The 26,849-nt window shown below is 52.4% G+C and overlaps 1 protein-coding gene and 1 pseudogene across 2 annotated transcripts in view; one reads left to right on the top strand and one right to left on the bottom strand.

Annotated features, from left to right (window-relative positions):
- PTPRN2 (protein tyrosine phosphatase receptor type N2) overlaps nt 1–26,849 on the bottom strand; it is a 477,757-nt gene that overhangs the window by 77,112 nt on the left and 373,796 nt on the right. The window contains exon 13 of the mRNA XM_081101859.1: nt 22,356–22,568. Within this exon, the coding sequence (XP_080957985.1) occupies nt 22,356–22,568 (213 nt within the window). The remainder of the gene's footprint in view (nt 1–22,355; nt 22,569–26,849) is intronic.
- On the top strand, nt 15,823–18,229 carry LOC308526973 (aconitate hydratase, mitochondrial-like; annotated as a pseudogene). The gene is made up of 2 exons: nt 15,823–15,847; nt 15,904–18,229. The product of its transcript is annotated as an aconitate hydratase, mitochondrial-like (transcript).

The following is a 26,849-nucleotide window of genomic DNA, read 5'->3' as shown; positions in this document are numbered from 1 at the left end:
CTCCCTGCCAAGGAAACACAGCGGTGAGATCTGCCATCGCCAAGGTGCCTGCTCTGTGTGACGCTCTGCTCAGTGAGCCTGGAACGCAGGGCCGGGCCACCTGTGGAGAACGTCCCACTGGAGCCAAAGGTGACTGGCAGCTGCGGAATCAACAGCAAAACCACAGGCCGAGGAAACGTGGAAACAGGTCGGCTCCGTTTCACATTTTCCCAATTTATAATCCTGGCAGCAACCAAAGGGGCAAAACCAACACAAAGTCCCGGGTGAAGGCTCCGGAGACACAGAAAGGAAACCACAGGCTACAGGCTGCCCGAGGGGCTGGCGGTCAGCGCCCGCGATGCTTCCTGGGGCTCCCGCGCTCCCGCTCGGCGGCCCTGGCGTGGCCTGGCTGTCGCGCCCTCGGCTGCACAGGAGTGCAGGCCGCAGACCCTTGTCTAAACGAATCTTAGACGACGTTTGCGATCCAGACCAACTCCCTTCACAGAAAGGGGCGTGTGGGAGCCGAGACAGCGCCGCTCAGGAAAGCCCCGCGGAGGCCCTCGCGTTTACAGAAGAGTCGCTGCCCTCGCGGGGTCAGGCGGGGACGGCCACCGTGAGGCGTGACTGCGGGAGGAGAAGGGGGTTCAACAAAAGGAAGCTTTTGGTGACAGACAGACCCACACGTGGGCTCAGCCGGCGCCCGCGTCCCTTCAATGGCTCTGCTGGGCTGTCCTCTGTCCCCCGCAGACCCGCCCGTACTCGGGCTGGGTCCTTGGCCTACCTGGGCGCCCTCCCGACACTGAGGTCACAGGTCATCCAAGGTCATGGGTCACTCCCACCAGGAGGCTGACCACTGCCGACCCGAGGATGTTTTTTTCCCGTTGATATTGAGAGAGAGACAGAGACAGGCAGAGCAGCATCGCTGTGAGGGATACGCATCGACTATTGCCTCCCGCCTGCACCCGGACCGGGGTCGGGATCGAGCCTGCGCCCCCTCGGTGTGCAGGCTGATGTTCTAACCACTGGGCCACTACCCGGGCCCCAGTGCCTGCCCTGCAGGAGGGAGAAAGCCAATGTGCGTGAAGTAAAGCACCCTCCCCCCCAGTGCATTCCCCCGAGCGCGGAGGGAGAGCACTCATTTCTGGCCTCGGCACGACGTGTCTCCAGGACGCCTTCCCGGGAGATGCGCCGTCGCCCCTGCGCCTGCTCTGCGCCTCATTCGGCGTAGGGTCCGCCCGGTGCTGAGGACGCTGTGAGGGAAGGGCAGGCCCCACGGGGAGAGGGACAGGCTTGCAGGTGCCTCTCCAGGGAGCAGCGTCCGTGCGCAGCGGCTCCTGGGGGGCAGGTGCTCGGGAGTCACTGTGTCTCAGGAGCAGGAAGCCCACTGTCTGTGGAGGGAAAACAGCCCACGACAGACGCGCGTCCACACGGCCGGCCAGGGCCGAAGGCAGGGACGGGCCGGGCTGCCTGGCCTGTCTCACAGCTCTGCAGCTTTGACTCAGTTTGTCGTAAAGTGGGACGATTACACCGCTGCATGAGGTAAGGGGGTTTGGAGGGTGAATGTGCGGGAAGGCCCGACATGCCGGACGTGGGGAACGCGCGGGCACTGAGCTGGGCCGAGGGTCCCAGGCCTCCTCAGGGAGAGAGGAGCAGAGGTGACAGGGCGGCCTGGGCCCAGCCCCGCCCCCTCCGGACGCGGCTCTGCGCCAGGGCGAGCCCTCAGTCCCCAGGAGGAGGATCTCTCCCGAGGGCAGCGGGGTTTGTAGGAAGAAAAGAGCAGCTGGTTTGCAGTCCCCGAATGTAAATGCTCAATCACAGAAGAATCAGACACGTGACGTTTGTGCCACGTTGTTAAAAATAGCCAAACAGCATATTGCTTGTCAAGAACAGGAACCAGGGCGCCTGCTCGGGCGCGCAGACTCCCCACCAGGAAAGTGCAAGAATGGAGCTCTGCAGCCCTCGGCTGCCTCCGGCACGTGTGGCCCCGCGGGCACCGGCCCTGCCCGCCCGGCACCGGGCACAGGATTTACTTAAGCCCAGACGCCTCTCATTTTCAGAGCGAGGATTCAGACTGAGAAGCAGGGTCACCCCCAAGACACAGCCCTCCCCCCGCCCCCATGACGCAGCTCCCCTGGGTGCAGCCTCCCCGAGGGCTCCAGCCTCATTTCCCTGTGAGATGCCGCTTCCCTCCGCCCGCCGAGCCGGCCGAGCCCCTCTGCAGAGCCTGCCTGCCTTAGAGCCCCCCCTGCAAAATGAGTCAAATAGGGTTCTGGGGGCAGAAATCCATCCTGACACATAATGCGAACATCTCACTTCTCAGACCTTTGCATGCCAGGGGCTGCGGAGCGGGACTCACTCCGAGAGAAAAGTCCTGTCCTTCCGCACGCGGGAAAGAGAGACCAAGACGACAAAGGCTCCGGGAAACCGCTGCCGTTTCTGGGGACGAGCGAGCGAGCGAGCAGGGCTGGGAGTGCCCACAGAGGGCGGCCGTCATTAGCGGTCACAGGGCCAAACCGAGGCCACCACCATGGCCGGAGGAAGCGAAGTGGTTCACGGGGCGGGGGCGAGGCCATTCCCTGCAGCCGGGTAAACCCCAGAGGCATCTGAAGGGACGGCCTCCTGGGCAGGGACCGTCGCCTGCTCCAAGGGCACCCGGAGTTCGGCAAGCCTGCGAAGCCCGCACCTGCCAGCAGCCCCCGGGACCGTCCGGTGGAGCCGCTGGGGTGTGGCCACAGGGCGACGCTGAGTGTGGCCCAGCAGTCGGCTCCAGAGCAGACGCACGCGAAGGAGGAAGTCTGAAAGGCAGTTACGCTGCTGCGGTGACGGGGCCTCCGCTGCGGCCACCAGGACACAGATGCTTAACACAGGCAACGTTCTACACCGACTGTGAGGGCAATGAAGTGGAGTGCTTAGAAGGCATGTGCGGGGAAAAGCAGGGGAGCAATGGCCCGATTATCAGCGTCCTGAGGGATCGATCAGCCTCTTTGTCCTCCGTGGTGTCATTCAGGCCGATTGTTTGTCATCGAAGCAGATTCCAGAAGGAGCCATTCGCAGGCTAGGCCAGCGCAGCTGCTGGGAGCAGAGCGGGGCTTACGCTGCGGTTTGGGGAGTGATTCTGTACACACACCCTCACTGCAAACAGCTCATCTGGTCGGTGTGGCTGTGGGCAAGACGGGGTGTGTGCCAGGAGGGCCCCTGTGCCCTGGGCCTGGGAGCATCCTTACCAGAGGCTGGGGCCACAGGGCCACGGCCATTCCTGGGTGGGAAACAGGAACCCTCCATCCTCTGCCCACAGAAGTCGCAGCCACGCCCGTCCTGGGTGAGCCTGGGCCTGACATGGGCAGAGCAGCCCTGTCCCAGAGGGGCTCGCCCACAGCCCCGTCTCACCAAGTGTCCCAAGGGGCTGCCTCACCTCCTCCCATGGCTTTTCAGTGACACCTGAATAACGTTTAAACCTAACTGTGGGATAGCACACACGCACGTGAACAAATGAATGCACACACATGCACGAGGGCACACAGACATGCATTCACACATGAATGGCCATGCGCACACAGCCATGCACAAGACACACATGCACATGGTCATACACATGCGCACACACACACGGGCATGCACACAGGCACACACGCGGACACACAGGCATACACACGAACACACACACAGGCATAGACGTGCACACAGGCACACACACGGACAGGCACACACGTGGACCCGCGCACAGGCACACATGCATGCACAGTGATGCCTACGCCGGTGAGAACTGTCCAGGGCCACTGCGTTCTGACCTTCCCTCGGGGCCCTTGCGCTCCTCGTCACCTGACACCCTATTGGCCACCCTGGCTGCTCCCCCATGTCCGACACCCTATTGGCCACCCTGGCTGCTCCCCCATGTCCGACACCCTATTGGCCACCCTGGCTGCTCCCCCATGTCCGACACCCTATTGGCCACCCTGGCTGCTCCCCCATGTCCGACACCCTATTGGCCACCCTGGCTGCTCCCCCATGTCCGCGTTGTGTGTGCAGCTGCTTCACGCCAAGTGCTGTGTTCGCACCCCCTGCACAAGCTGGGGAGCAGCCCTGTGATAAACACTGTTTGCCAAGCAGTGGTGAGTAATTTTCCCCATTTTGCAAGATGTTTTCTCAAAATAAAGCCTAACGATATAGACACAGTTTAACGAAGAGAAGGGAAAGCAATTTTCCACACTCTTCCCACCCCAGGACTCCGAGGAGTCTGCAGCAGGAGAGAGGGTACCTCTCCCGCCGGCTCTGCGCCCGCCCTGCCGGCTCTCGCCTCGGTCTCTGAGAGCAGCGGGCTGTTCTGTCCCCCTGCGGTCCCCTCAGTGACACTGCCTCCCAAACCTGAGAACGGACATCAGTTTTGTCTGTTTTCCATCGTCCTAGGTACCGAGCACAGAACGGAGGCTGTAGTCAGCGCCGCCCGCTGGGCCCAGTGGGCAGCCACGGACCTGGGTGCTGCCAGTGCCTTGGGCTTCCTTCTCAGACCAGGCTGCCCCCATCACCTGGAACCCAAGGTCCATGGTCGGCAAACTGCGGCTCTTTGGCCCCTTGAGTGTGGCTCTTCCTAAGCCTCAGGAGCATGCTAATTAAGTTAATAACAATGTACCTACCTATATAGTTTAAGTTTAAAAAATGTGGCTCTCAAAAGAAATTTCAGTCGTTGTGCTGTTGGTATTTGGCTCTGTTAACCAATGAGTTTGCCGACCGCTGGCCTAGGTGACGGCTCCAAAGTGTGGTCTCTCCACACAGGTTCCAGGCGCAGGAGAAACCAGCTCTGCCATTGGCATCTGCCTGAGGGTGAGGCTCTGAAGGAGGATTGTTCAGCTCAGCTCCACAGAATGTCCCGACGGGCCTCCCAGACCAGGCAGGACCCACGGAGACCAGGACACACCACGGACACGCGGTCTCTTCGTTTCGGCTGCTCCTGCTGAGGCCGGGTGATACCGGACAGAGTCATCAAAGCAGAGCCGGAAGGAAGGGAGAACGGGGGCCATGGAGGCCAAGCTGACACTCCCCCCCAAGCCACTTCCTGCCCTTCCTCGCGAAACGGTTTTCCAGTAAAACCAGGCCTGCCAGTGGCTGCCGACGGGAGCACACAGCCGTGACCTCAGACCCAGCCGTGACCTCAGACCCCGACCTCCGTTCCACACGGCGGAGGGCCTGCTGCCTGCGGTTAGGCCTGGCCTGGCCGTTCCTGTCTCGCCAGGAAGGGCTGCCCCTCTTCACTCTCCTGTGTAGACACACCTGCGTGATGTTCCAGACTTCGCCTCCGCTAGACGCCCCCACGTCGAGGGAGCTATTCTCTGAGAAATCACGTTGCCCAGAAACCAGCGAACAGCCTGTGGCCGCTGCTGTTGGGGACGGCGCGTGTGAACGTGTAGGGGTCATGGGACACCACACTGTGAACGCCGCCTTCCGGAAAACAGTCCGCCCTTGCGGGAGGCTCTGGAGACGCCGAGTCAGCACCCGCGGCAGCACAGCGACGTCCGCTGTTTTGGGGGCCTCTGGGACGCAGGGAGCCGCGGCGAGCCCTCACCCTGGCGGGCCTGGCCTGGATTCGAGGAAGCGAGGCCCTCACTCGCAGAACCACGTGGGTCCATGGACGTCTCAGGACACTCTACCTATGACTGCGGCTGGCGGCGGCCTCTGCAAAGGCGACGGCAGCCCGCGCCTCGGGCGGACTCATGGGAGTGGGAGGAAATGCCCTCCTGTGGCTGCTTAGGGCGTCCTTCCATTTCTAAGGACAGATTTGCTTATTGGGAATTTGCAAAAGAAATGATTTTGACCCAAAAGTTTAAATATAAAGCAAAGGAATGCCTTTCTGAGACCACAGCTGACGAAGGGGAGGGTTCCTTCAGACTCGCTTTCCACGGAACCACTTTCCACGGAATCGGGACGTCCTGCCCTCACGTCACTTCTGTGCCTACTGGTCACACTAACCGCCTAGGAACAGCAGGTCCTTAACGCAGAGCCAGGACAGTCAGCCAACGTGTGCCTGTCCTGCCCGTGGGAGCCCAGCTGGCCCTCACCAGGTGCATGGGCCTGAGCCGAGAGCACCCCGACCGGCAGCCCCCGACCAGCAGCACCCCAACCGGCAGCACCCCAACCAGCAGCCCCCGACCGGGAGCACCCCGACCTGCAGCGCCCCGACCAGCAGCACCCTGACTGGCAGCCCCCAACCGGCAGCCCCCGACTGGGAGCACCCCAACCGGCAGCCCCCGACCGGGAGCACCCCTACCTGCAGCGCCCCGACCAGCAGCACCCTGACCGGCAGCCCCTGACCGGCAGCCCCCGACCAGGAGCACCCCGACCGGGAGCGCCCTGACTGGCAGCGTCCCACTGGTGTGCGCCGAGTGGCTGTTTCCCGGTGTCCCACCACCCAGACGCCCGCTCTCCTCTGGGCCAGGACCCGAGGCCTCCTGGTGACAGGGACACCTGTGCTGTGAGGTCACCACAGACGAGAACTGTGAGATCCGCAGGGTCCCTGGGGCTGGCGAGCCCGGAATGTGTGCTGCGAGGCGGTCAGAGCCTCCAGGACCTAGTGCCACATCAAAGCCAAAGACACTGGAAGGAGAGGCTTTCCCGCACCAGCTCCCGCCTGCAGCTCCGCTCGGCCAGGGCACAGGCGCACGCCCACGTGGCATGCGTGAGGGCGCCGACACCAACAGTAGGGCCTGTGCACTACTCTCAGTGAGCATATGTGTAAATGTACACACACATGTACACACATAGACAGCCAATCCTCGAACAACATGGGTTTCCACGCAGGGTCCACTCCCACGTGGATTTTTTTCAGTAAATACGGTAAATGTATTTTCTCTTCGTATGATCTTCTTAACAGCACCTTCTCTTCTCTAGCTTACTTTACTGTAAGAATACAGTATGCAACACACAGCAAACAAAACATGTGTTAACTGACTATTATTGGTAAGGCTTCTGGCAGCAGCGGGCTCTTAGTTGTTAAGGTTTTGGGGTCAAAAGCAAGACACAGATTTCTGCCGGCATGGGGTTGGGATCTTGTTACTCGAGGTCAGCAGTATACATTCTATTTATAAGATGACACGACAATTTTTGGGGAAAAGAAAATACAGAGAGGGAGCCCGCGTGGCAGACAGCCGCGTCTCTTGGGACAGGCACAGCCCCTCACTGGGGAAAGGAGATCCGAGGGATTCCTGGCGCCGGGGGATTTGAGATCTGGGTTCTGTGATCACGGAGGACTGAGCCTAAAGGGGGCAGCCTGAAGAGCTGACCAGACCATGCAGTGCCGGTAAGAGAAGAGCTTACAGAGACTCAGCCTTCCCTGTTTCCACGGCCAGCGTTTGTTTGTTTTCACTGAACCCTGTTCATAAGACATTTTGGATACAGACACTCACCTGTGCTGAAGAGAGGGAGAAGGTGTGGACGAGTGGAATCTGGGGAGAGACTGAGGAGAGAGGGGGGCCGGGAGAGGTGGCAGCGAATTGAGTGCTGAGACACCCCTGGGCCCAGGACTGGGGCAGCCATTCTCTCCAAGGGTGGGACTCCTCCACCTAGCCACCAGGCAAGGAGCACAGCCACATCCAGATTCCACCCTGAACGAGATCAAGGATTAAAATAATCTGATCAGTCCCTGGGAGTTAACAGGGTGTGGCCTATAGAGGGATTTTCAATCCCAGCAACAACACAGAGCAGGGTAACAATTAAAGAACCAGCTCTGGATTGGACTAAGGCAAGCCAGAGAACCGAAGGACCTTCACTACTGCAAATTTATTTTTTCTTTTTTCACCTTTTAACTAAGAAACCAATTTTTTTTCTTCTTTTTCTTCTTTTCCCATCACCTGATTTTACCCTTTTAATTACTAAATTTTTATTTTTATTTATTTATTTATTTTATTTTTTATTTTTTTTAGATATTTTCTTTCTTTCTTTCTTTTTTTTTATATATTTTATTGATTTTTTACCGAGAGGAAGGGAGAGAGAGAGAGAGCTAGAAACATCGATGAGAGAGAAACATCGATCAGCTGCCTCCTGCACATCTCCCACTGGGGATGTGCCCACAACCCAGGTACATGCCCTTGACCGGAATCGAACCTGGGACCTTTCAGTCCGCAGGCCGATGCTCTATCCACTGAGCCAAACCGGTTTTGGCAACATTTTTATTTTTAACCAGTATTATTACTGCTACCATTTTACCATTTTTTAAAGTGCCATTTTATTTTCTCTTTATTTTATTTTGGGATTACTGTTCTCCATTCTATTTTCATTGTTCCTTTAGCATCAATTTTCCCTACCTCAATTTTACCTCTATGCTAAAACCCTCTCCCTCACTTTTCCCCTTTTGTTGTCCTGTTTCTCTTACCCTATTCCTGCTTTAGATTTTCCCTATTCCTTCTGTTTACCTCCTGTCAAAATTTCACCCTACTTATATATCCTATTTCCAATCCACTGCTCTAAATCCTTATACACACATCCCTTATCTTTCTTCACTATCCAAAAATTTTTTTTCTTCTTTTATCTTTCTATTGTTTTGTTGTTGTTTGCTTGATTGTTGAGTATATTGTTGTTGTTTTTTTTTTGTTGTTGTTGTTGTTTTTTTTTGTGTGTGTGTGTCTGTGTGTGTGTGTGTGTTTTAGGACTGGTTGTGAGGCTGTTTTACTTTTTCTTTTTTTCTGCTGATTTTTTCCCTCCCTCCAATTCCCACCCCCCCACCCCCCGTTATTTTTGTGCTTCTGTTTTCCCTTGCCTCTCTTGATATTTTCGGTTGTTTCTAGTTTGCATTCATCTCCAGGGAGCTGTTGCTGGAATTGGTTGGGATTAGTGGCGGTTCTATAGGAGTTTTCTCCTCATATAAATAGTCTCTTCCCCTCTTCTGCTTCATTCTCTCTTTTTGCTCTTGTTTTTTCTCTTCCCCCCCTCCTTTTCCCAATTTCATTTTTGCACTCCTTACCCCCCTCCCCACTTTTCTTTTTTCTCTTTTATCTTTTTCTCTTCGTTCTTCCTTATACCCTAATTCTCTTAATTCAGGTGGTCGCCTTTATTTGGGGTTATTAATATCGTGAATATATTTGTGTTTAGTGCCTGGTACATGGTGCCTTGTTGTGTTGTATTTTGTGCCTTTAAATCAACGCAGCAGATCCAAGCAACAGCAGCCTCCTGAGCACCACACCCTCTGTCTGAGGAACAGCAGCTGTACATGTAGCCTCCCCCCACCAGCCAGAAGAGCCACCACAGCTGTGAACAGCACCCACTAGAGGAGCTGCTGCCAACTAAGGAGCAGCTGCTACCACAACCGCCCGAAGAGCAACCACAGCCCAAGGAGCCACTGCCACACAGGGAGCCGCCACTGAATGACTCAACATCTAGATATGTCAGTGAGATCAAACATGGATAGACAAAGAAACCCCCAAAGGAAAGAAAAGGAGGACTCACCAGAAAAGCAGCTAAGTGATACAGAGGCATGCAACATGACAGAAAAAGAATTCAGAATAAGGGTCCTAGAGAGCATAAACCAGATGGAGGAAAAAATCAATAACATATGCAAGAAGCTAGAAGAAACAGATGAAAAAATCAACAACTTAAGTAAGACGCAAGAAGAAATGAAGAGCGATATAGCTGCAATAAAAAACACCATTGAAAGTATCAACAGTAGACTAGGAGAAGCGGAGGACCGAATTAGTGAATTAGAAGACCAGGAAGCAAAACACACCCAAACTGTACTGCAATTGGAGAAAAAGATTAAAAGACAAGAGGAGAGCCTAAGGGAGCTTTGGGACAACATGAAACGAAACAGCATACGAATAATAGGGGTGCCAGAACAACAGAAAGAGGGACAAGGATTAGAAAACCTATTCGAAGGAATAATATCAGAAAACTTCCCTGAGGTGGGGAAGAAAAAAGTCACACAAGCCCAGAGAGTCCCAAACAAGGTGAACCCGAAAAGACCCACAACAAGACACATTATAATTACCATGGCAAATGTTCACGACAAAGAGAGAATCTTACAGGCTGCAAGAGAGAGACAGAAAGTTACATACAAGAGATCTCCCATTAGATTATCAAATGATTTCTCAACAGAAACACATCAGGCCAGAAAAGAATGGACGGAAATTTACAAAGTGATGCAGAGCAAAGGACTGAATCCAAGAATACTCTATCCAGCAAGTCTATCATTCAAAATTGAAGGGGAAATAAGAAGCTTCACAGACAAAAAAGGCTAAGGGAGTTTATCACCACCAAGCCAGCCATGTAAGAAATGCTAAAGGGACTGGTGTAAAAAGAAGAAATAAAAAGCTCAGAAAGAAAACAGCCACACAAAAAAAGAAATGGCTACAAACAAGTACCTTTCAATAATAACTTTAAACGTAAATAGTCTAAATGCTCTAACCAAAAGACATCGAGTGGCTGAATGGATAAAAAAACATGACCCATACATCTGCTGTCTACAAGAGACCCACCTCATTAGAAGGGACTCACACGGACTGAAAGTGAAGGGCTGGAAAAATATCTTTCAGGAAAATGGAAATGAAAAGAAAGCTGGGGTAGCAATACTTATATTGGACAAAATAGACCTCAAAGTGAAGGCCATAACAAGAGATAAGGAAGGCCACTTCATAATACTAAAAGGATCAATAAAACAAGAAGAATAACCCTGGTAAACATATATGCACCCAATGCAGGAGCACCCAAATTCATAAAAAAAACTCCTGGAAGATATCAAAGGAGAGATCGACAACAATACAATCATAGTAGGGGACTTTAATACACCACTGACATCACTGGATAAATCCTCTAGACAAACAATCAGCAAAGAAACAGCAATCCTAAATGACTCACTAGATCAGATGGACTTAATAGACATCTTCAGAACACTTTACCCCAAAGCCACGAAATATACATTCTACTCAAGTGCTCATGGGACAGATTCAAAAATAGACCACATATTGGGTCACAAGCAAAGTCTCCCCAAATTCAAGAAGATTGAAATCATAAAAAGCATCTTCTCAGACCACGATGGCATAATATTAGAAGTAAACTACAATAAAAACAACCCAAAATACTCACACACTTGGAAGCTGAATAGCATGTTATTAAATATTGATTGGGTTACTAATGAGATCAAAGAAGAAATTAAAAACATTCTGGAAACTAATGACAATGAAAACACAACAATCCAAAACCTATGGGACACAATGAAAGCAGTCCTGAGAGGGGAGTTTATAGCTCTACAGGCCTATCTCAAAAAACAAGAAAAAATGGTAGTAAATCAGCTAACTCTACAACTCAAAGAATTAGAAAGAGAGCAACAAGAAAACCCCAGAGTGAGCAGAAGGAAGGAGATAATAAAGATTAGAGCAGAAATAAACGACATAGAGACTAAAAAAACAATACAGAAAATCAATGAAACCAAGAGCTGGTTCTTTGAAAGGATAAACAAGATTGACAAACCTCTAGCTAGACTCACCAAGAAGCAAAGAGAGAGGACCCAAATAAACAAAATCAGAAACAATAGAGGCGAAATAACAACAGACCCCACAGAAATACAAATGATGGTTAAAAAATACTATGGACAGCTCTACTCCAACAAACTAGACAACCTGGAGGAAATGGACAAATTCCTAGAAAAATACAACATTCCAAAACTCAATCAGGAAGAATCTAAAAATCTCAATAGGCCAATAACTATGGAAGAAATCGAAGCAGTCATCAAAAAGCTTCCAGCAAACAAAAGCCCAGGGCCAGACGGCTTCACAGGGGAGTTTTACCAAACATTCAAGGAAGAACTAAAACCTATCCTCCTCAGACTACTACAAAAAATTCAAGAGGAAGGAACACTTCCAAGCTCATTCTATGAAGCCAGCATCACCCTAATACCAAAACCAGGTAAAGACAACACAATGAAAGAGAATTACAGGCCAATATCCCTCATGAACATAGATGCCAAAATCCTAACAAAATCTTAGCAAATCAGATCCAGCAGTACATCAGAAAGATCATACACCATGACCAAGTAGGATTTATCCCAGGGATGCAAGGATGGTACAATATCTGCAAATCAATAAACGTGATACATCACATAAACAAATTGAAAGAAAAAAACCACATAGTCATATCAATTGATGCAGAAAAAGCACTTGACAAAATCCAACACCCATTTTTGATAAAAACTCTCAGTAAGGTGGGAGTAGAAGGATCATACCTCAACATAATAAAAGCCATATATGACAGGCCCACAGCCAACATCATACTCAATGGACAAAAACTAACACCATTTCCCCAAAGAACAGGAACAAGACAGGGATGCCCACTTTCAACACTCCCGTTCAACATAGTACTGGAAGTATTAGCCATTGCAATTAGGCAAGAAGAGGAAATAAAAGGCATCCAAATTGGAAAAGAGGAAGTAAAACTGTCCTTATTTGCAGACCACATGATATTATACATACAAAACCCTAGAGACTCCATCAAAAAGCTACTAGACTTAATACATGAATTTGGCAATGTAGCAGGATACAAAATTAACTCCAAGAAATCTGAGGCATTTCTATACACCAATAGTGAACTTTCAGAAAGAGAGATTATAAAAACAATGCCATTTACCATCGCACCAAAAAAATTAAGCCACCTGGGAATAAACTTAACTAAAGAGGTAAAAGACCTCTACTCTGAAAACTACAGGACGTTGAAAAAAGAGATAGAGGAAGACATTAGCAGATGGAATAACATACCGTGTTCATGGATTGGTAAAATCAACATCATTAAAATGTCCATACTACCCAAAGCAATCTATAAATTCAATGCACTTCCCATTAAAATACCAACCGCATACTTCACAGATCTAGAACAAACTCTCCAAAAATTCATCTGGAATAAAAAAAGACCCTGAATAGCTGCAACAATCCTGAGAAAGAACAAAGTAGGTGGGATCTCAATACCAGATATCAAGCTGTATTACAAAGCCACTGTTCTCAAAACTGCCTGGTACTGGCACAAGAACAGACATATAGATCAATGGAATAGAATAGAGAGCCCAGAAATTGGCCTGAACCAATATGCTCAATTAATATTTGACAAAGGAGGCAAGAACATACAATGGAGCCAAGAAAGTCTCTTCAATAAATGGTGTTGGGAAAATTGGACAGATATATGCAAGAAAATGAAACTAGACCACCAACTTACACCATACACAAAAATAAACTCAAAATGGATAAAGGACTTAAATGTACGGCAGGAAACCATAAAAATTCTAGAAGAATCCAAAGGCAACAAAATCTCAGACATATGCCGAAGCAATTTCTTCACTGATACAGCTCCTAGGGCACTTGAAACTAAAGAGAAAATGAACAAATGGGACTACATCAAAATAAAAAGCTTCTGCACAGCAAAAAAAACCATCAACAAAACAACGAGAAAATCCACTGCGTGGGAAGACATATTTGGCAATGTCAAATCTGATAAGGGCCTAATCTCCAAAATTTATAGGGAACTCATACAACTTAACAAAAGGAAGATAAACAATCCAATCAAAAAATGGGCAAAGGACCTAAATAGACACCTTTCAAAAGAGGACATTCAGAGAGCCAAGAGACATATGAAAACTTGCTCAAAATCACTAATCATCTGAGAGATGCAAATAAAAACAACAATGAGGTACCATCTCACACCTGTCAGAATGGCTATCATCAACAAATCCACAAATGACAAGTGCTGGAGAGGATGTGGAGAAAAAGGAACACTCGTGCACTGCTGGTGGGAATGCAGACTGGTGCAGCCACTATGGAAGACAGCATGGAATTTCCTCAAAAAACTAAAAATGGAACTCCCATTTGACCCTGTGATCCCACTTCTAGGAATATAGCCCAAGAAACCAGAAACACCAATCAGAAAGGATATATGTACCCCTCTGTTCATAGCAGCACAATTCACCATAGCTAAGATCTGGAAACAGCCTAAGTGCCCATCAGTAGATGAATGGATTAGAAAACTGTGGTACATCTACACAATGGAATACTATGCTGCTGTAAAAAAGAAGGAACTCCTAACATTTGCAACAGCATGGATGGAACTGGAGAGCATTATGCTAAGTGAACTAAGCCAGTCAATGAAGGAAAAATACCACATGATCTCACTCATTCATGGATAATAGAGACCATTATAAACTTATGAACAAAAATAGATGCAGAGGCAGAGCAGCCTCAAACAGATTGTCAAACTGCAGCGGGAAGGCCGGGGAGGGTTGGGGGGCAGGAGGGAGGGGGGTAAGAGATCAACCGAAGGACTTGTATGCATGCATATAAGCATAACCAATGGACATAAGACACTGGGGGGTAGGGGAGGTCAGGGGATTGTTAAGGGCGGGGAAAAAAAAGGACACATATGTAATACCCTGTATAATACTTTAAGCAATAAAAAAAAAAAGAAAATACAGAAGTTGGCTGTTTTTGATAATGAAGTACAAATGTACCAAATAGATTATGTTTCATGTATTTTGAAGAAAAAAATAACATTTACTAAAACAGTGAAGGAAAGTTTGGTGGCAGTATTTCATTTTAAAAAATGACCTTTACAAACGGATTCTGATTCTTCTGAAAGTTAGTCTGCCCGACTCTCCCACGTGTGAGCAGAGCGAGCGGAGACAGATGCCCTGGTGACACCTGGACATCCTGTTAGGGTCCAAGGATAAGAGTTCATCATTAAAGGCTTGGTTTTCCAAGAGGGAAAGCAAACCACGTGTCACGCACTCACGTGCAAACGAGGAGAGCTTTCCGATTTAGAGTCTGTCTACAAAGACTTCTGTTTTGAGGAAGAAAAAAAAGGCTATAACAAGTTTGCGTTATGATCTAATAATACGAAGTATGGGTGCCCTGAGCCCCACGCCTCGCCCTGTGCTGCTGGGACGTCGCTACAGTCGCCCCTCAGTGGTTGTGGGGTGGTTACAGCTGCCCCCAATCCTGATGGTCATAAAATGGCCCCAAACAGTGGCCACAGTCTGTGCTCTCAGCCCCAGGTCCTGCGGAGAACAGGAAGTGCCGTTTTACCCACTTGCAGATGTGAAACCTGGGGCGGGCCCGACTGTGGGCGTGTCGACTGCAGAGGACGCACGTGTAAGTGGGCTCCCGCAGGCCGAGGGACGGCTGGGCTCCCAGCTTTGGACGCTTTGAAGCCAAGTGCATGGGTCGCGCGGGAGCAGGCCCACGAGCACGGGGACCTGCGCAGGCTGCCCGGGGCTGTGAGATGGATGCCAGGAGGCCTGCATTAGGGCGAGGGAGACGGGTTGGTCCTGAAGGCAGCGTGAGGGCAGCCCTGGGGGGTGTCTGGGGTGGCATTGCCACTGCGCTCTCTGGGGGGACACGTGGGTCCCCCGACTCTCCAGGAAGAAGGGCCCTCCACACAGAGGTCAGAGGTCAGGTGCCGTCTTTCCTCGGAGGCCTGCACAACCCGTCCTGCAGAAGGACACCAGCTCTTTCCTTTAAAGAATCTTGGCACCTTGGCTGCTGGTTCAGTGGTTAGAGCGCCGGCCGGAGCACCAGAGGGTCTCAGGTTTGATTCCTGGTCAAGGGCACGTACCTGGGGTGCATGCGGGAGGCAACCAATCAATCTCTCTCTCTCAAAAAAATATCATATCCTCGGGTGAGGATAAAAAACAATAAAAAGCCACTTTATGTCCTGATACTAACTACCATTCTATCATTCTTAGGGCACTGACTTCTAACCTAACCAACACCATCATCTTTTTCTCTTTCAGAAACTTCGTAAAATGAATCGAGTGACTCCATCACACCCCATGAAATAAAGCAGAATATTAACCTGTTCCATTCTCCCTGGGACCCAGTGACAAGGGAGACGATGATGTTCGTCCATAACCTCATTCGTATTATAGCATCAGCACAGTGCAGAAGTTCAGTGACTTAAAAATAAAGCATTGAGATGCGACCTCATCTTTGTCAGTGCACAAAATGGCGCCTTCAGCCTCCTGGTGACCCGGCTGCAGAAAGCCCTGGGTGTGCGGCAGCACCATGTGGCCTCAGTCCTGTGCCAACGGGCCAAGGTGGCCATGAGCCACTTTGAGCCCGATGATTACATCCGCTATGACCTGCTAGAGAAGAACATCGACATTGTTCGCAAACGACTGAACCGGCCTCTGACCCTCTCTGAGAAGCTTGTGTATGGACGCCTGGATGACCCAGCCAACCAGGCGATCGAGCGGGCAAGACGTACCTGCGGCTGCAGCTGCGGCCGGACCGCGTGGCCGTGCAGGACGCCATGGCCCAGGTGGCCACGCTGCAGATTGTCAGCAGTGGGCTGCCCAAGGTGGCCGTGCCGCCCACCATCCGCTGCGACCATCTGATCGAGGCCCAGGTCGGGGTGAGAAAGACCTTCTTTGGGCCAAGGACACAGACCAGGAGGTGTATAGTTTCCTGGCAACTGCAGGTGCCAAGTATGGCATGGGCTTCTGGTGGCCTGGCTCTGGAATCATTAACCAGATCATCCTGGAAAACGATGCATATCCGAGGGCTCTTCTGATCGGCACTGATTCCCATATCCCCAGTGGCGGTGTCCTGAGGGCCATCTGCATTGGAGTCAGGGGTGCTGATGCCGTGGACGTCATGGCTGCGATTCCCTGGGAGCGGAAGTGCCCCAAGGTGCCCCGGTTGGACCTCACCCAAAGATGTGATCTTAAAGGTGCAGGCACCTGCACAGTGAAAGGTGGCATGGGCACTATTGTGGAGCACCATGGGCCTGGCACAGACTCCATCTCCTGCACTGGCATAGCAACCATCTGCAACATGGGCGCAGAAATCGGGGCCACAACTTCAGTGTTTCCTTACAACCACAGAATGAAGACTTACCTGAACAAGACAGGCCAGACAGACATTGCCAACCTACCTGAGGAGTTCAAGGATCACCTGGTACCTGACCCTGGTTGCCACTATGACCAAGTGATTGAAATTAACCTAAATGAGCTGAAGCCACTCATCAATGGGCCCTTCACCCCTGACCTGGCTCACTCCGTGACAGAAGTGGGTGCTGTGGCCGAGAAGGAACGCTGGCCTGTGGACATCAGGGTGGGTCTGATCATCATCTGCACCAACTCCAGCTATGAGGACATGGGACGGTCAGCAGCTGTGACTAAGCAGGCGCTGGCTCACGGACTCAAGTGCAAGTCCCAGTTCACCATCACACCTGGCTCTGAGCAGATCCATGCCACCATGAGTGGGACGCTGTGCACAGGTCCTGAGGGATGTGGGTGGCATTGTTCTGGCCAATGCCAGTGGCCCCTGCCTTGGCCAGTGGGACAGAAAGGACACCAAGAAGGGGGAGAAGAACACAATTGTCACCCCCTACAACAGGAACTTCACAGGTCACAAGGACGCGAACCCTGAGACCCATGCCTTCGTCACATACCCAGAGATTGTCACAGCCCCGGGCATTGCTGGCACCCTCAAGTTCAACCCCAAGACTGACTTCCCGACAGGCAAGGATGGCAAGAAGTTCAAGCTGGAGGCTCCTGATACAGATGAGCTTCCCCACATGAATTTCAACCCTGGGCAGGACACCTACAGCACCCTCCCAAGGGTGGCAGTGGGCAGCGGGTGGACATGAGCCCCACCAGCCAGCGTCTGCAGCTCCTTGAGTCTTTTGACAAATGGGATGGCAAAGACCTGGAGGACCTTCAAATCCTTACCAAGGTCAAAGGGAAGTGTACCACTGACCAAATCGCAGCTGCCGGCCCCTGGCTCAGGTTCTGTGGGCACCTGGACAACATCTCCAACAACTTGCTCATTGAAAATGGCAAGGCCAACTCTGTGTGCAATACTGTCACCCAGGAATTTGGTCCTGTCCCTGACACTGCCTGCTACTATAAGAAACATGGCATCTGGTGTGGTGATTGGAGACGAGAACTATGGCGAGGGCTCAAGCCAGGAGCATGCGGCACTGGAGCCCCACCACCTTGGGGGTCGGCCATCATCACCAAGAGCTTCGCCAAGATCCACAAAACCAACGTGAAGAAGCGGGGCCTGCTGCCCCTCACATTTGCTGACCCAGCCAACTACAACAAGATTCACCCTGTGGACAAGCTGACCATCCAGGGCCTGAAGGACTTTGCCCCTGGCAAGCCCCTGACGTGCATCATCAAGCACCCCAACGGCTCCCAGGAGACCCCCTCCTGAACCACGCCTTCAACAAGAGCCAGATCGAGTGGTTCTGCGCGGGCAGGGCCCTCAACAGGATGAAGGAGCTGCAGCAGTAGGTCCCGCCCTGCCCTCGACTCCGCTCCTGTCATCGTGGGGTGCTGCATATAACCAGAAGCAGATCTGACCCGACCACCGGGCTTCCCGCACTGAGAAGGCATGGCCAGGCCTCCTGCCCGCCTCCCTCAGCCCAGGGACGGCCCATGGTGGGAGGGTTGGTAACCTGCCTTCCCATTTTTCGTTTGGTCAGATCTTGATCACCTCATGCAACTGTATTTATTTTTGATGACAAGATTCCTGTGTCAAGTTTTTCTCCTGTCTGATCATTTCATTGGTGGCTGAAGGATTTTAAAGAACCTTTTGATCTTGCAAGGAAAATAAGAATCCACATCCAGTGACTATTAAAAAAATAAAAAATAAATAAAAGCATTGAGGCAATAAGATGTTTTTTCCTGAAATAGTTGTTTTAGGTTTGCAATATATTTTTTAAAACTTCCCAGACACATCTTGAAACTTGAAGGGGTCTCAATGCAGCTGCAGAAACCCCATGAGACGTGGATTCCTGATGAATACCTGCTCCAGGCACACGCGAACCCCTCCATGCATGGACTCTACCGCCAACCCTTGAAAGACTCGATCTGAACTTCTCAGGCCCACTTACACGTGGATAGAAAACAGCATTTTAAAAACTCCTCACCTAAGGATATGTTTTTGATTTTAGAGAGAGAGACTTCGATCAGTTGCATACTGTACCTGCTGCAACCAAAGATCAAACCTGAAACTTAGGCATGTGTCCTGACTGGGAAGTGAACCTGCAACATTTTGGTGTACAGGACGACACTTCAACCGACTGAGCCACCTGGCCAGGACAGTAAACAGCATTTAAAAACAATTTTATTGATTGCTTTGGGAGAGAGAGAGAGAGAGAGACATTAATTTGTTGTTCCACTTATTTATGCATTCATTGGTGGAATCTTGTATGTGCCCTGAGCGGGGATTGAACCCCACAACCTTGGCATATCGGGATGACGCTCTAACCAATTGAGCCACCTGGCCAGGGCCAAAATAGTATTTTTGATACAAGTTTGTGAATCTGTGGATTTGGAAGGCTGACTGTATGCATTGTTTTAGGCTATCATCTATATAATAAAAGCATAATATGCTAATTAGACCAGATGTCCTTCTGGACGAAGCTGGGACTGTGAGGGAAGCCTGTGTCCCGGGTGCCAGAGGGAAGCCAGTGCCGGCAACCGGGGGAAGGAAGGCCTTCTCTTGCACGAATTTTGTGCACTGGGCTTCTAGTCCTATCTAATAATAGACAAACATGGTAATTGAACGTAACTTCTCTACGCCTCCCACCGGCTAATCAGTGCAATATGCAAATTAACTGCCAACAAAGATGGTGGCTAATTTGCATATGCCGGCTGGGAGTGAAGACTGAAAACACCGTAGAAGCAACGGAGCTGAGTGGGAGAGAAGCGGCAGAGACAGGCGGGGTAGGAGCCACAGAGACGGGTGGGGTAGGAGCCACAGAGACAGGCGGGGTAGGAGCCACAGAGACGGGCGGGGTAGGAGCCACAGAGACAGGCGGGATAGGAGCCGCAGAGATGGGAGTGAAGCCCTATTCTTGCAGGAATCCTCCTGCAACTGGCCTTTAGTATATAATAAAAAGCTAATATGCAAATTGACTGAACGGTTGAACGACCAGTTGCTATGATGTGCATTGACCACTAGAGGGTAGACGCTCAACACAGGAGCTGCCCCCTGGTGGTCAGTGCACTCCCACAGGGGGAGCGCCGCTCAGCCAGAAGCCAGGCTCATGGCTGGCGAGCACAGCGGCAGTGGTGGGAGCCTCTCCCGCCTCCATGGCAGCGCTAAGGATGTCCGACTGCCTGCTCTGGGGAGCGGGCCTAAGCTGTCAGTCGGCTATCCCTTGAGGGCTCCCGGACTGCAGGCCAGGCTTAGGGACTCCCCCACCAGTGCACAAGTACTGGGCCTCTAGTTTTATATAAAGGACTTGAGCATTTGTGGATATTGGTGTTGCGGGGGGCCTGGGACCAATCCCCCGTGGGTACTGAGGGAAGACTGAGGTTTTAGTGAGTCAAAAGTTACATGTGGGTTTTTTACAGCATGGGTGCCCCAATCCTGTGTTGTTCGGGGTTGACTGTACACTATGTGAGTCCTTAATGCATGACTCGGCTAAGTCTAGAGCCGAAATCATGAAATCCGTAGCCTCATTTGCGGATCCTGCTCTGCCAGACAACCGAACAGCGTCACAGCTCCACCCTGGCCTTTCCTCCAGTAAACGGACCCATCGCGGGGCGACCTGCATGTTCTGTCACGGTGCTTCCCTGCAAGGGATTCTGTAGCGAGTTCAACCCTCAGCCACCAGAAACGTCTTCACCATAACTTCATCTCTAAATTTTCCTAGATTGTATTTCTAAAGGAAAAAATTGTTTTCTTTTTGTTATTCTGGATTGAAGACATGCACACGTTTCATTTATTGTCTGTTCTTATTAAGCAAACCAGGCTCATTATAGAATCAATATCAACCTAACCACCCTGCCCTCAAGAAGAGCGGAAAGGTCGCCCCGAGAAATTCAAACACTTTTCCTGCTGGAAGGGCCTGATTTTCATCACAGATACTATTAATTAGGGCTGTCACTGGGACAATTTTTTTTTAATTGTCACAAATTCAGTTCTAAGTATGCATTTTCAACCTGCATTTTGGTCAAAATTAGCCTTTTCTGCATGCGAGTCCAAGCTTTCCGTTCTATCAATGTTTTATATTTGAATTTCAAAGTGTATCAAAGGACGCGGGGCTCTCTCTGTGGAAGAGCGCCTTCTGATCATTTATTTATGTCCGAGCACAGGAGGCCCCGAGCCGCGTCCTCCAGGGATGCTGTGCCTCCACTCGCTCTCCGGGTAAAGGCTCGGGAGCTGCTGTGGCCTCTTTGCCAGGCTCCTTCAAACGTGATTTTTCTTTTGCTTTCAAGCAGAGCTGCATGGGCAACGGAGGCGCCCACCCACACATCCGCGTCACTGTTTCTTTGTGAGACCGAGGTGGCCAGGCTTGTGACCCCTCCAGAAACACAGCGGGCTCTCCACGCCAAGACAGTACCAAGAGTCTGGAAATGGAAACAGCTCCCTCCTGGCCCCGCCAGCCTAGAGATTTCATGACTTCAGCCACTGTCCTGGGAGGGCCCAGGCACTCAGAGGGCTCAGAGGGCCTTGAAGGACAGGGGTTGGGAGCGTTTTCCCATGGAACTCTGATGATAGGAGAATAATAACTAACACACAGGGTTCTAAGTAGGTCGTGTTACTTATAAGGCACATTACACGTCATAGTCATGTGATTAGAGAAAACACAGGCTAGTCCAACGGGAGAAAATCTTTGCCAAGTGTACCCTGATTAGACTTTCTCAATGATGATTAAGAAAATTACTTTCCCGAGTGGGGAATATACGTGGAGTGAAATGGTATTTTATGTGAAAAGAAATCAGGTGCCCTAACTTGTCTATATTTGGGGCTTGCACTGCTGCTCAGCCGGGAGGCTCAGCTCCTCCAGGAGGTGGCTAAGTGTGGATGTGTACACGATACGGTTTCTGGAATGTCTGTGAACTTGTGCAGGTCCAGTTTGGTCTGCACCTGCCTTCCTGGCATCCTCCCTGGCGTCCCTATGTGTTCGCACCCCCAGCACACAGCTGCAGACGGTCCCCATGGAGACAGCGTCGTTTACTTGCCATTTTCAGCATTAGATTCCACTTTATCCAAATCAGAGCAGGATGACGGAACAGGCCGAGGATCTTTTCATACAAACACCCAGGAAGTCCGTGACGTGGGGACATCTTCAAACACCCACAGAACCGATCTCTCTTGCAGTCTGACATTTCTCATTAACAGCGGCCAAATGGAGAACAGGACCAGATGTCTCCCGTACTGTGCTTTCCCCGCGTTTCTAACGAGCGACCCGAGCGACCCGCTTTCCTGGCTAATGCGAGACTATCTATTACAGAGCAGGGCGGCCGAGGTTCCGAGGTATTTACCAGGACGCTAGGGAGTGTCAAACTGTCCTCAGAAAGGCGCCTAGGAGCGAGAACTGCTGGGGGTGGGGTGGGGGGAGCGAGGCCTTATGTGTGACCTGTCTGTTCACAGAGGGGGCAGCGCGGGCAGGAGGCCCTTTACCTGGTAGGCTGCAGTGGCGTCAGGGCCCGGGTCGCCCGCCAGGCCCCAGAGCTTCTCCCTGAGCCGGTGGTGAGAGTCGTGGCGCAGGCAGTAGATGACCCCCGAGGCCAGCAAGACGCCCAGGATGGCAGCAATGGACAGCAGCGTGAGCACCAGGAACTTGGCCGAGTCCTCCTGCTCAGCGGGGCGCGGTGGGAGCTTGAGCTTGCTTCTCTGTGAACGAGAGAGAGGGTTGTCAGTCCTCAAGGAAGCGGCCCCCAAACACCTCCCTTTCCATGAGTGGCCCGTGTCAGCGGCAGCAGGCGCCCCTCAGGGCTGCAGTGTGCTTGAGGGGAAGCCAGGGGCAGGGTCTTGCTCCATCACCGTGGCCATTTCTCAGATTTAACAAAACAGTGTTTGGTGCCTTGAGTAAAATCAGGACACCCCTTCTTTTGAACAGGTGGGGGGGGATACAGCCTCCCAGAGTGCATCCCGCTTGTGGGTGGAAGGACCATGGGGGCCCGCCCCCCGCCCCCCAGCCCGCCATGGGGGGGGGGGGCGGCGCCTGCAGCAGCGCCGGCCGGAGGTTCCTGGGCTGGGCGGGGTGTCCTGCCCGGGCCGCCGGCCTCCAGGCGCCCTCCCTGGTGTCGTCCGCACACTGGACTCCGCGGGCCTTTGGGGACCGTGGCCAGGAGCTCCTCTGGCGGCCTGAAAAGTTAGGAGCGGAAGGCCAGCGGCGCTCACGGTTCCTGGGGGGCGGGGCCCTTGCGGTACATTCCGCTGGTCCCCAAGCAGACCCGCCTGGCGCCCCTCCCGGAGCCGCGCGGTGACGGTCAGCCACTCTCCCTCCTGGGGCACCAAGCGCATCGCCCCCAGGAGCCGGCGCCGGTTCCGGACCCTCCCCGAGTGGGCCTGCTCCGGCCCAGCGCCGCGCTCCGGCTCCGGCTCCGGCTCGGACGCGGGCCTCCAGGTCGGGCCGTCCATCCTGCGCCCACGCCCGCGCGGCTGGAGGGGCTGCTCCTTCGTGAGCCCCGTGGCCTTCGCGGCGGACCAGCCAGGCTGGGACGCGTCCATGAAAAGGCGGGTGAAACGGGAAGAGGCGCCGGACTCTCGCCTGGAAGCGGCGGGAGAACGGAGGCTCCGGGGGCGGGAGGCGGGAGGGGCTGTGCAGCGGGTCCAGCAGCCGCCTCGCGAGGAGGGAGCAGGAGACCCGGCCCCACCCGCGCCGGCCCCCACTCCTTGCGGGGCGCAGCCGGCACCAAGGGGTCGTGGCCCGAGGGCGGCGGGTTGAAGGCGCACCTGCCCGGTCACTGGCGCCCGGGGCGCCCGGCGGGGATGGCGGGGGTCTGGCCTTGGGCGGGGGCAGGTCGGGGTGAGGACGGGGCCCGGGGCCCGGGGCTGGGGGGGAGCTTGTCGCCCCCAAGAGGGAGGCCCCAAGGACACCTGCGGGGCGGCTCCCACCCTCCCAGCGCCAGTGGGACGGGCCTGGGCAGCCGGAGCCGAATCGCAACAAAGGAGGCGCATGGCCGGCGCCGGGGTCCGGGTGCTCCCCACCCACCGCGTCCCTGCGCAGGCGACGGGGGTCCCCGCGGTGCCACCTGGGGTCCCGCCCAGGCGTCGGAGGACCCGCGCGCCGAGCCGCCGGCTGCGCCTGGAACCAGGACTCCCCGAACCTTCTCGCCCCGCGACGCGAGGGCCCAGGCGCGCGGTGCGCGGCGACTCCGAGGGGACGGGACGCGCGGCGTCGGGTGTGGGGCGGACGCTCGCTGTGCACCGGCCGCGGGGGCCCACGCGGGGACCAAGCGGCCGCTCCCGTGCGCGGGCACAGGCTGTCCCCTGCCCCCGGCCCGCTGAGCCGCCGGGAGCGCCAGTCCCTGCGGCGGGTCCTGGTCGTGGGAAACCGCAGGCACCGCGCCCGCAGCGCTGGGCGAGCGGGGAGCTTACCGCACCAGCCGCCGCCCCTCCGCAGCGCCTGGAATTTACTCAGAGGTCAAGGAAAAATGTCAAGTAGAGCCACTGCCCAGACGCCCAGGCCCTCCTGCCGCCCTCCCCCTCCCCGCTGCCCTCGCCCTGCAGCCGCCCAGTGGCTCAGAGGAGAAGGGAGGGGGGAGGAGAAGGGCTGGGGGTTGGGGGGGGGGGAGAAGGGGGGAAGGAGAAGTGGGGGGAGTAGAAGGGAGGGCGGCGGGAAGGGGCGAGATGCCGGCCCTGGAGTCCTTTCTCTATGGTCTCCCGGCTCCCGCTGCCTGCGCCTGAGCTGTCCGGAAGAGAAAGGGTGACAATGGTCCCCTGGCGGGGCGGGAGCCCCCCTTGCCTACAGCAGCCCACCAGCAGAGAGCCCGTCCTGCACCAGGGGCGGGGTGGCTAGGCCGCAGACTTCGGACACTGGGTCTCTGGTGGGGCTGGTAGTCTGCACAGGGGACCAGTTGGTGACAGTGGGCACCGCCGGGAGGGACAGGAAGGGTCTGCGGGTTCCACTGGGCCTGGCCGGGAACCTTCTGCTGCACTGGGTGGTCGGCAGACAACTCAGCCGGAACCCAAAAAGTTACCCTGGGTTCCCCCAATGGCTCCAACGCCCTACCTAGTGCTGCGCCCAGGGCCAGGAGGCGGGAAGTATTGCAAGTCAGGTCTGAAGAATCACGGAAGGAATAAACATTCACAGAAATTCTTTTTTTAAATTAAAGAGTGTGAGTTCCCCTCCTAGGCATAGTGATTGAGTTTCAATAACTTTACGATTATTTATTTCTTTTCGTGGAGTTAAAAAACCCCAACCACTTCAAACTCCTACTAACCAGGAGCTTGTGGAGAAAGAAATTAGTTTGCTAACAGCTTCACTGAGATTGGTCCACACTCCTGTCCGGGTGTGATGTGGGGGGCCCAGGCCCCCTCATGGGCCCCTGCTCCCCAAGGCTGAGCTACTTGAACGGCAGGTGCTCCCTGCAATCTCGCCCGCACGGAGCCCTGCAGAGCGCCCACAACTAATTAGAGGCATCTTGCCAGTCTTGACTTGAAATTGAAAGAAAATAATGTTTAAATATTTATGACTTTGACATTTACAGTCAGGCGTCTTTTAAAAGTGGAACAGCTCCTGTGCAGAGGCAGCTGGCTTCGCTGGGAGTTTGGAGGTCAGGAGGAAGAAGCAAGGCCTGAGGAGAAAGGCCTGGCCATAGGGAACACGGGTCTGTGGACCCCTGGGTGGAGGAGGCAGACAGGCACTACTGCTAAATGTTGAGATGCAGGGGAAGTGGCTCATCTAAAGGAATCAGGAACAATTAAGTCAGCTTTACATCAGGTTAGAGGTACAATTTGCTTACTTCTTCCACGCGACCATCTCCCCCTGCAGCTCTTGAATTTAGAATATAAAGTATTACAAAAGCTGCGATTCAAATAGATGTGACCAGAGAGATAATTTGAGCAGTTGCTCTTAAAGATCAGCATCTACAGATATTGTCCTGACCTAGTTAAACTATTTTGATTTGTGCTTAGAGGCGAAGGTACGCGAGCTTCCCTTACATTATCTTCTGAGCAATTTATGGCAAAATATCTTCAAAAAATAGCTTTAGCTGTCCATGTGGTAAGTTTAAAAGAAAAGTGAGACAAAAAAAGAACATTCTATATCCAAACTTGGCTGTGAGAACTGAGGGAGCCACATAAATAGGAAACTTTATGGTAACAGGTAGCAAAATGTAGCATTCCCCAAGGCTGTGCATGTAACCAGCTAACAGCAGTTTATATCTAAGTAACTGACTTCAGTTCTGAAACACACTTGTATAAAAACATATGGACACAGGCATTCAATTTCATGAACATTAAACTTCTAATATAGGATGTTCCTTTTGCTTCATTCCTAAGGAATCTGCTTTGCAAACCCAGCACTGTTCCTTTGCACTCTCACTTTTCTATAACTCGAAGCCCATTGCCCTTGAAAAATTTAGAAATTAGTTTAGATGCTGCTCATGAGTTGCTATAACAAATCTGTTTTTGGTTTCCCAGATGAATCATCTTAGAATTATTTGGAAATTTCATGGTAAATTTACAAAAACACATTTACTAAAATGTAGTAACTATTACGTTAAAGCTAATCAAAAAATTTTTAACAGTTATCAATCCATGGGGATGACCAACTTAAAAATATGGGAGGGGGTTGTCTTAAAATATTTTAAAAGCATTTTTAAAGCTGCTAACTGAACTATTTTTAATTTGGAATTTGCCACAGAATTCTAATAAATGAGAGAAGCCAGGCAGAAATAATCATGTATTAATTCTTTGCATTACAGAATCTTTCCAGAAGCTATTATCAGCAAGAGGCACTGCGGCTGAAGTCAGGGTGGGAGAAACCCTTTGTGCAACTGAAAGCTATTGTTCCCTGCAGATGAAATTGTACTTGCTAATCTGCCATTCAAGTATCAAAAAGAAAAAGCCTATCTGGGTCAAAGAAAAGACTCCAAGGAATCATTATTCTTACAAACAAACTTTAATGAAATAGGTGGGACGCACTGTTTAACAGGCTACGTATGG

This window comes from Myotis nattereri, assembly GCF_964212035.1.
Source record: "Myotis nattereri genome assembly, chromosome: 11".
Taxonomy (NCBI): Eukaryota; Metazoa; Chordata; class Mammalia; order Chiroptera; family Vespertilionidae; genus Myotis; species Myotis nattereri.
The sequence above is the reverse complement of the archived record's forward strand: the minus strand, read 5'-3'. Positions and strand labels throughout refer to the sequence as shown.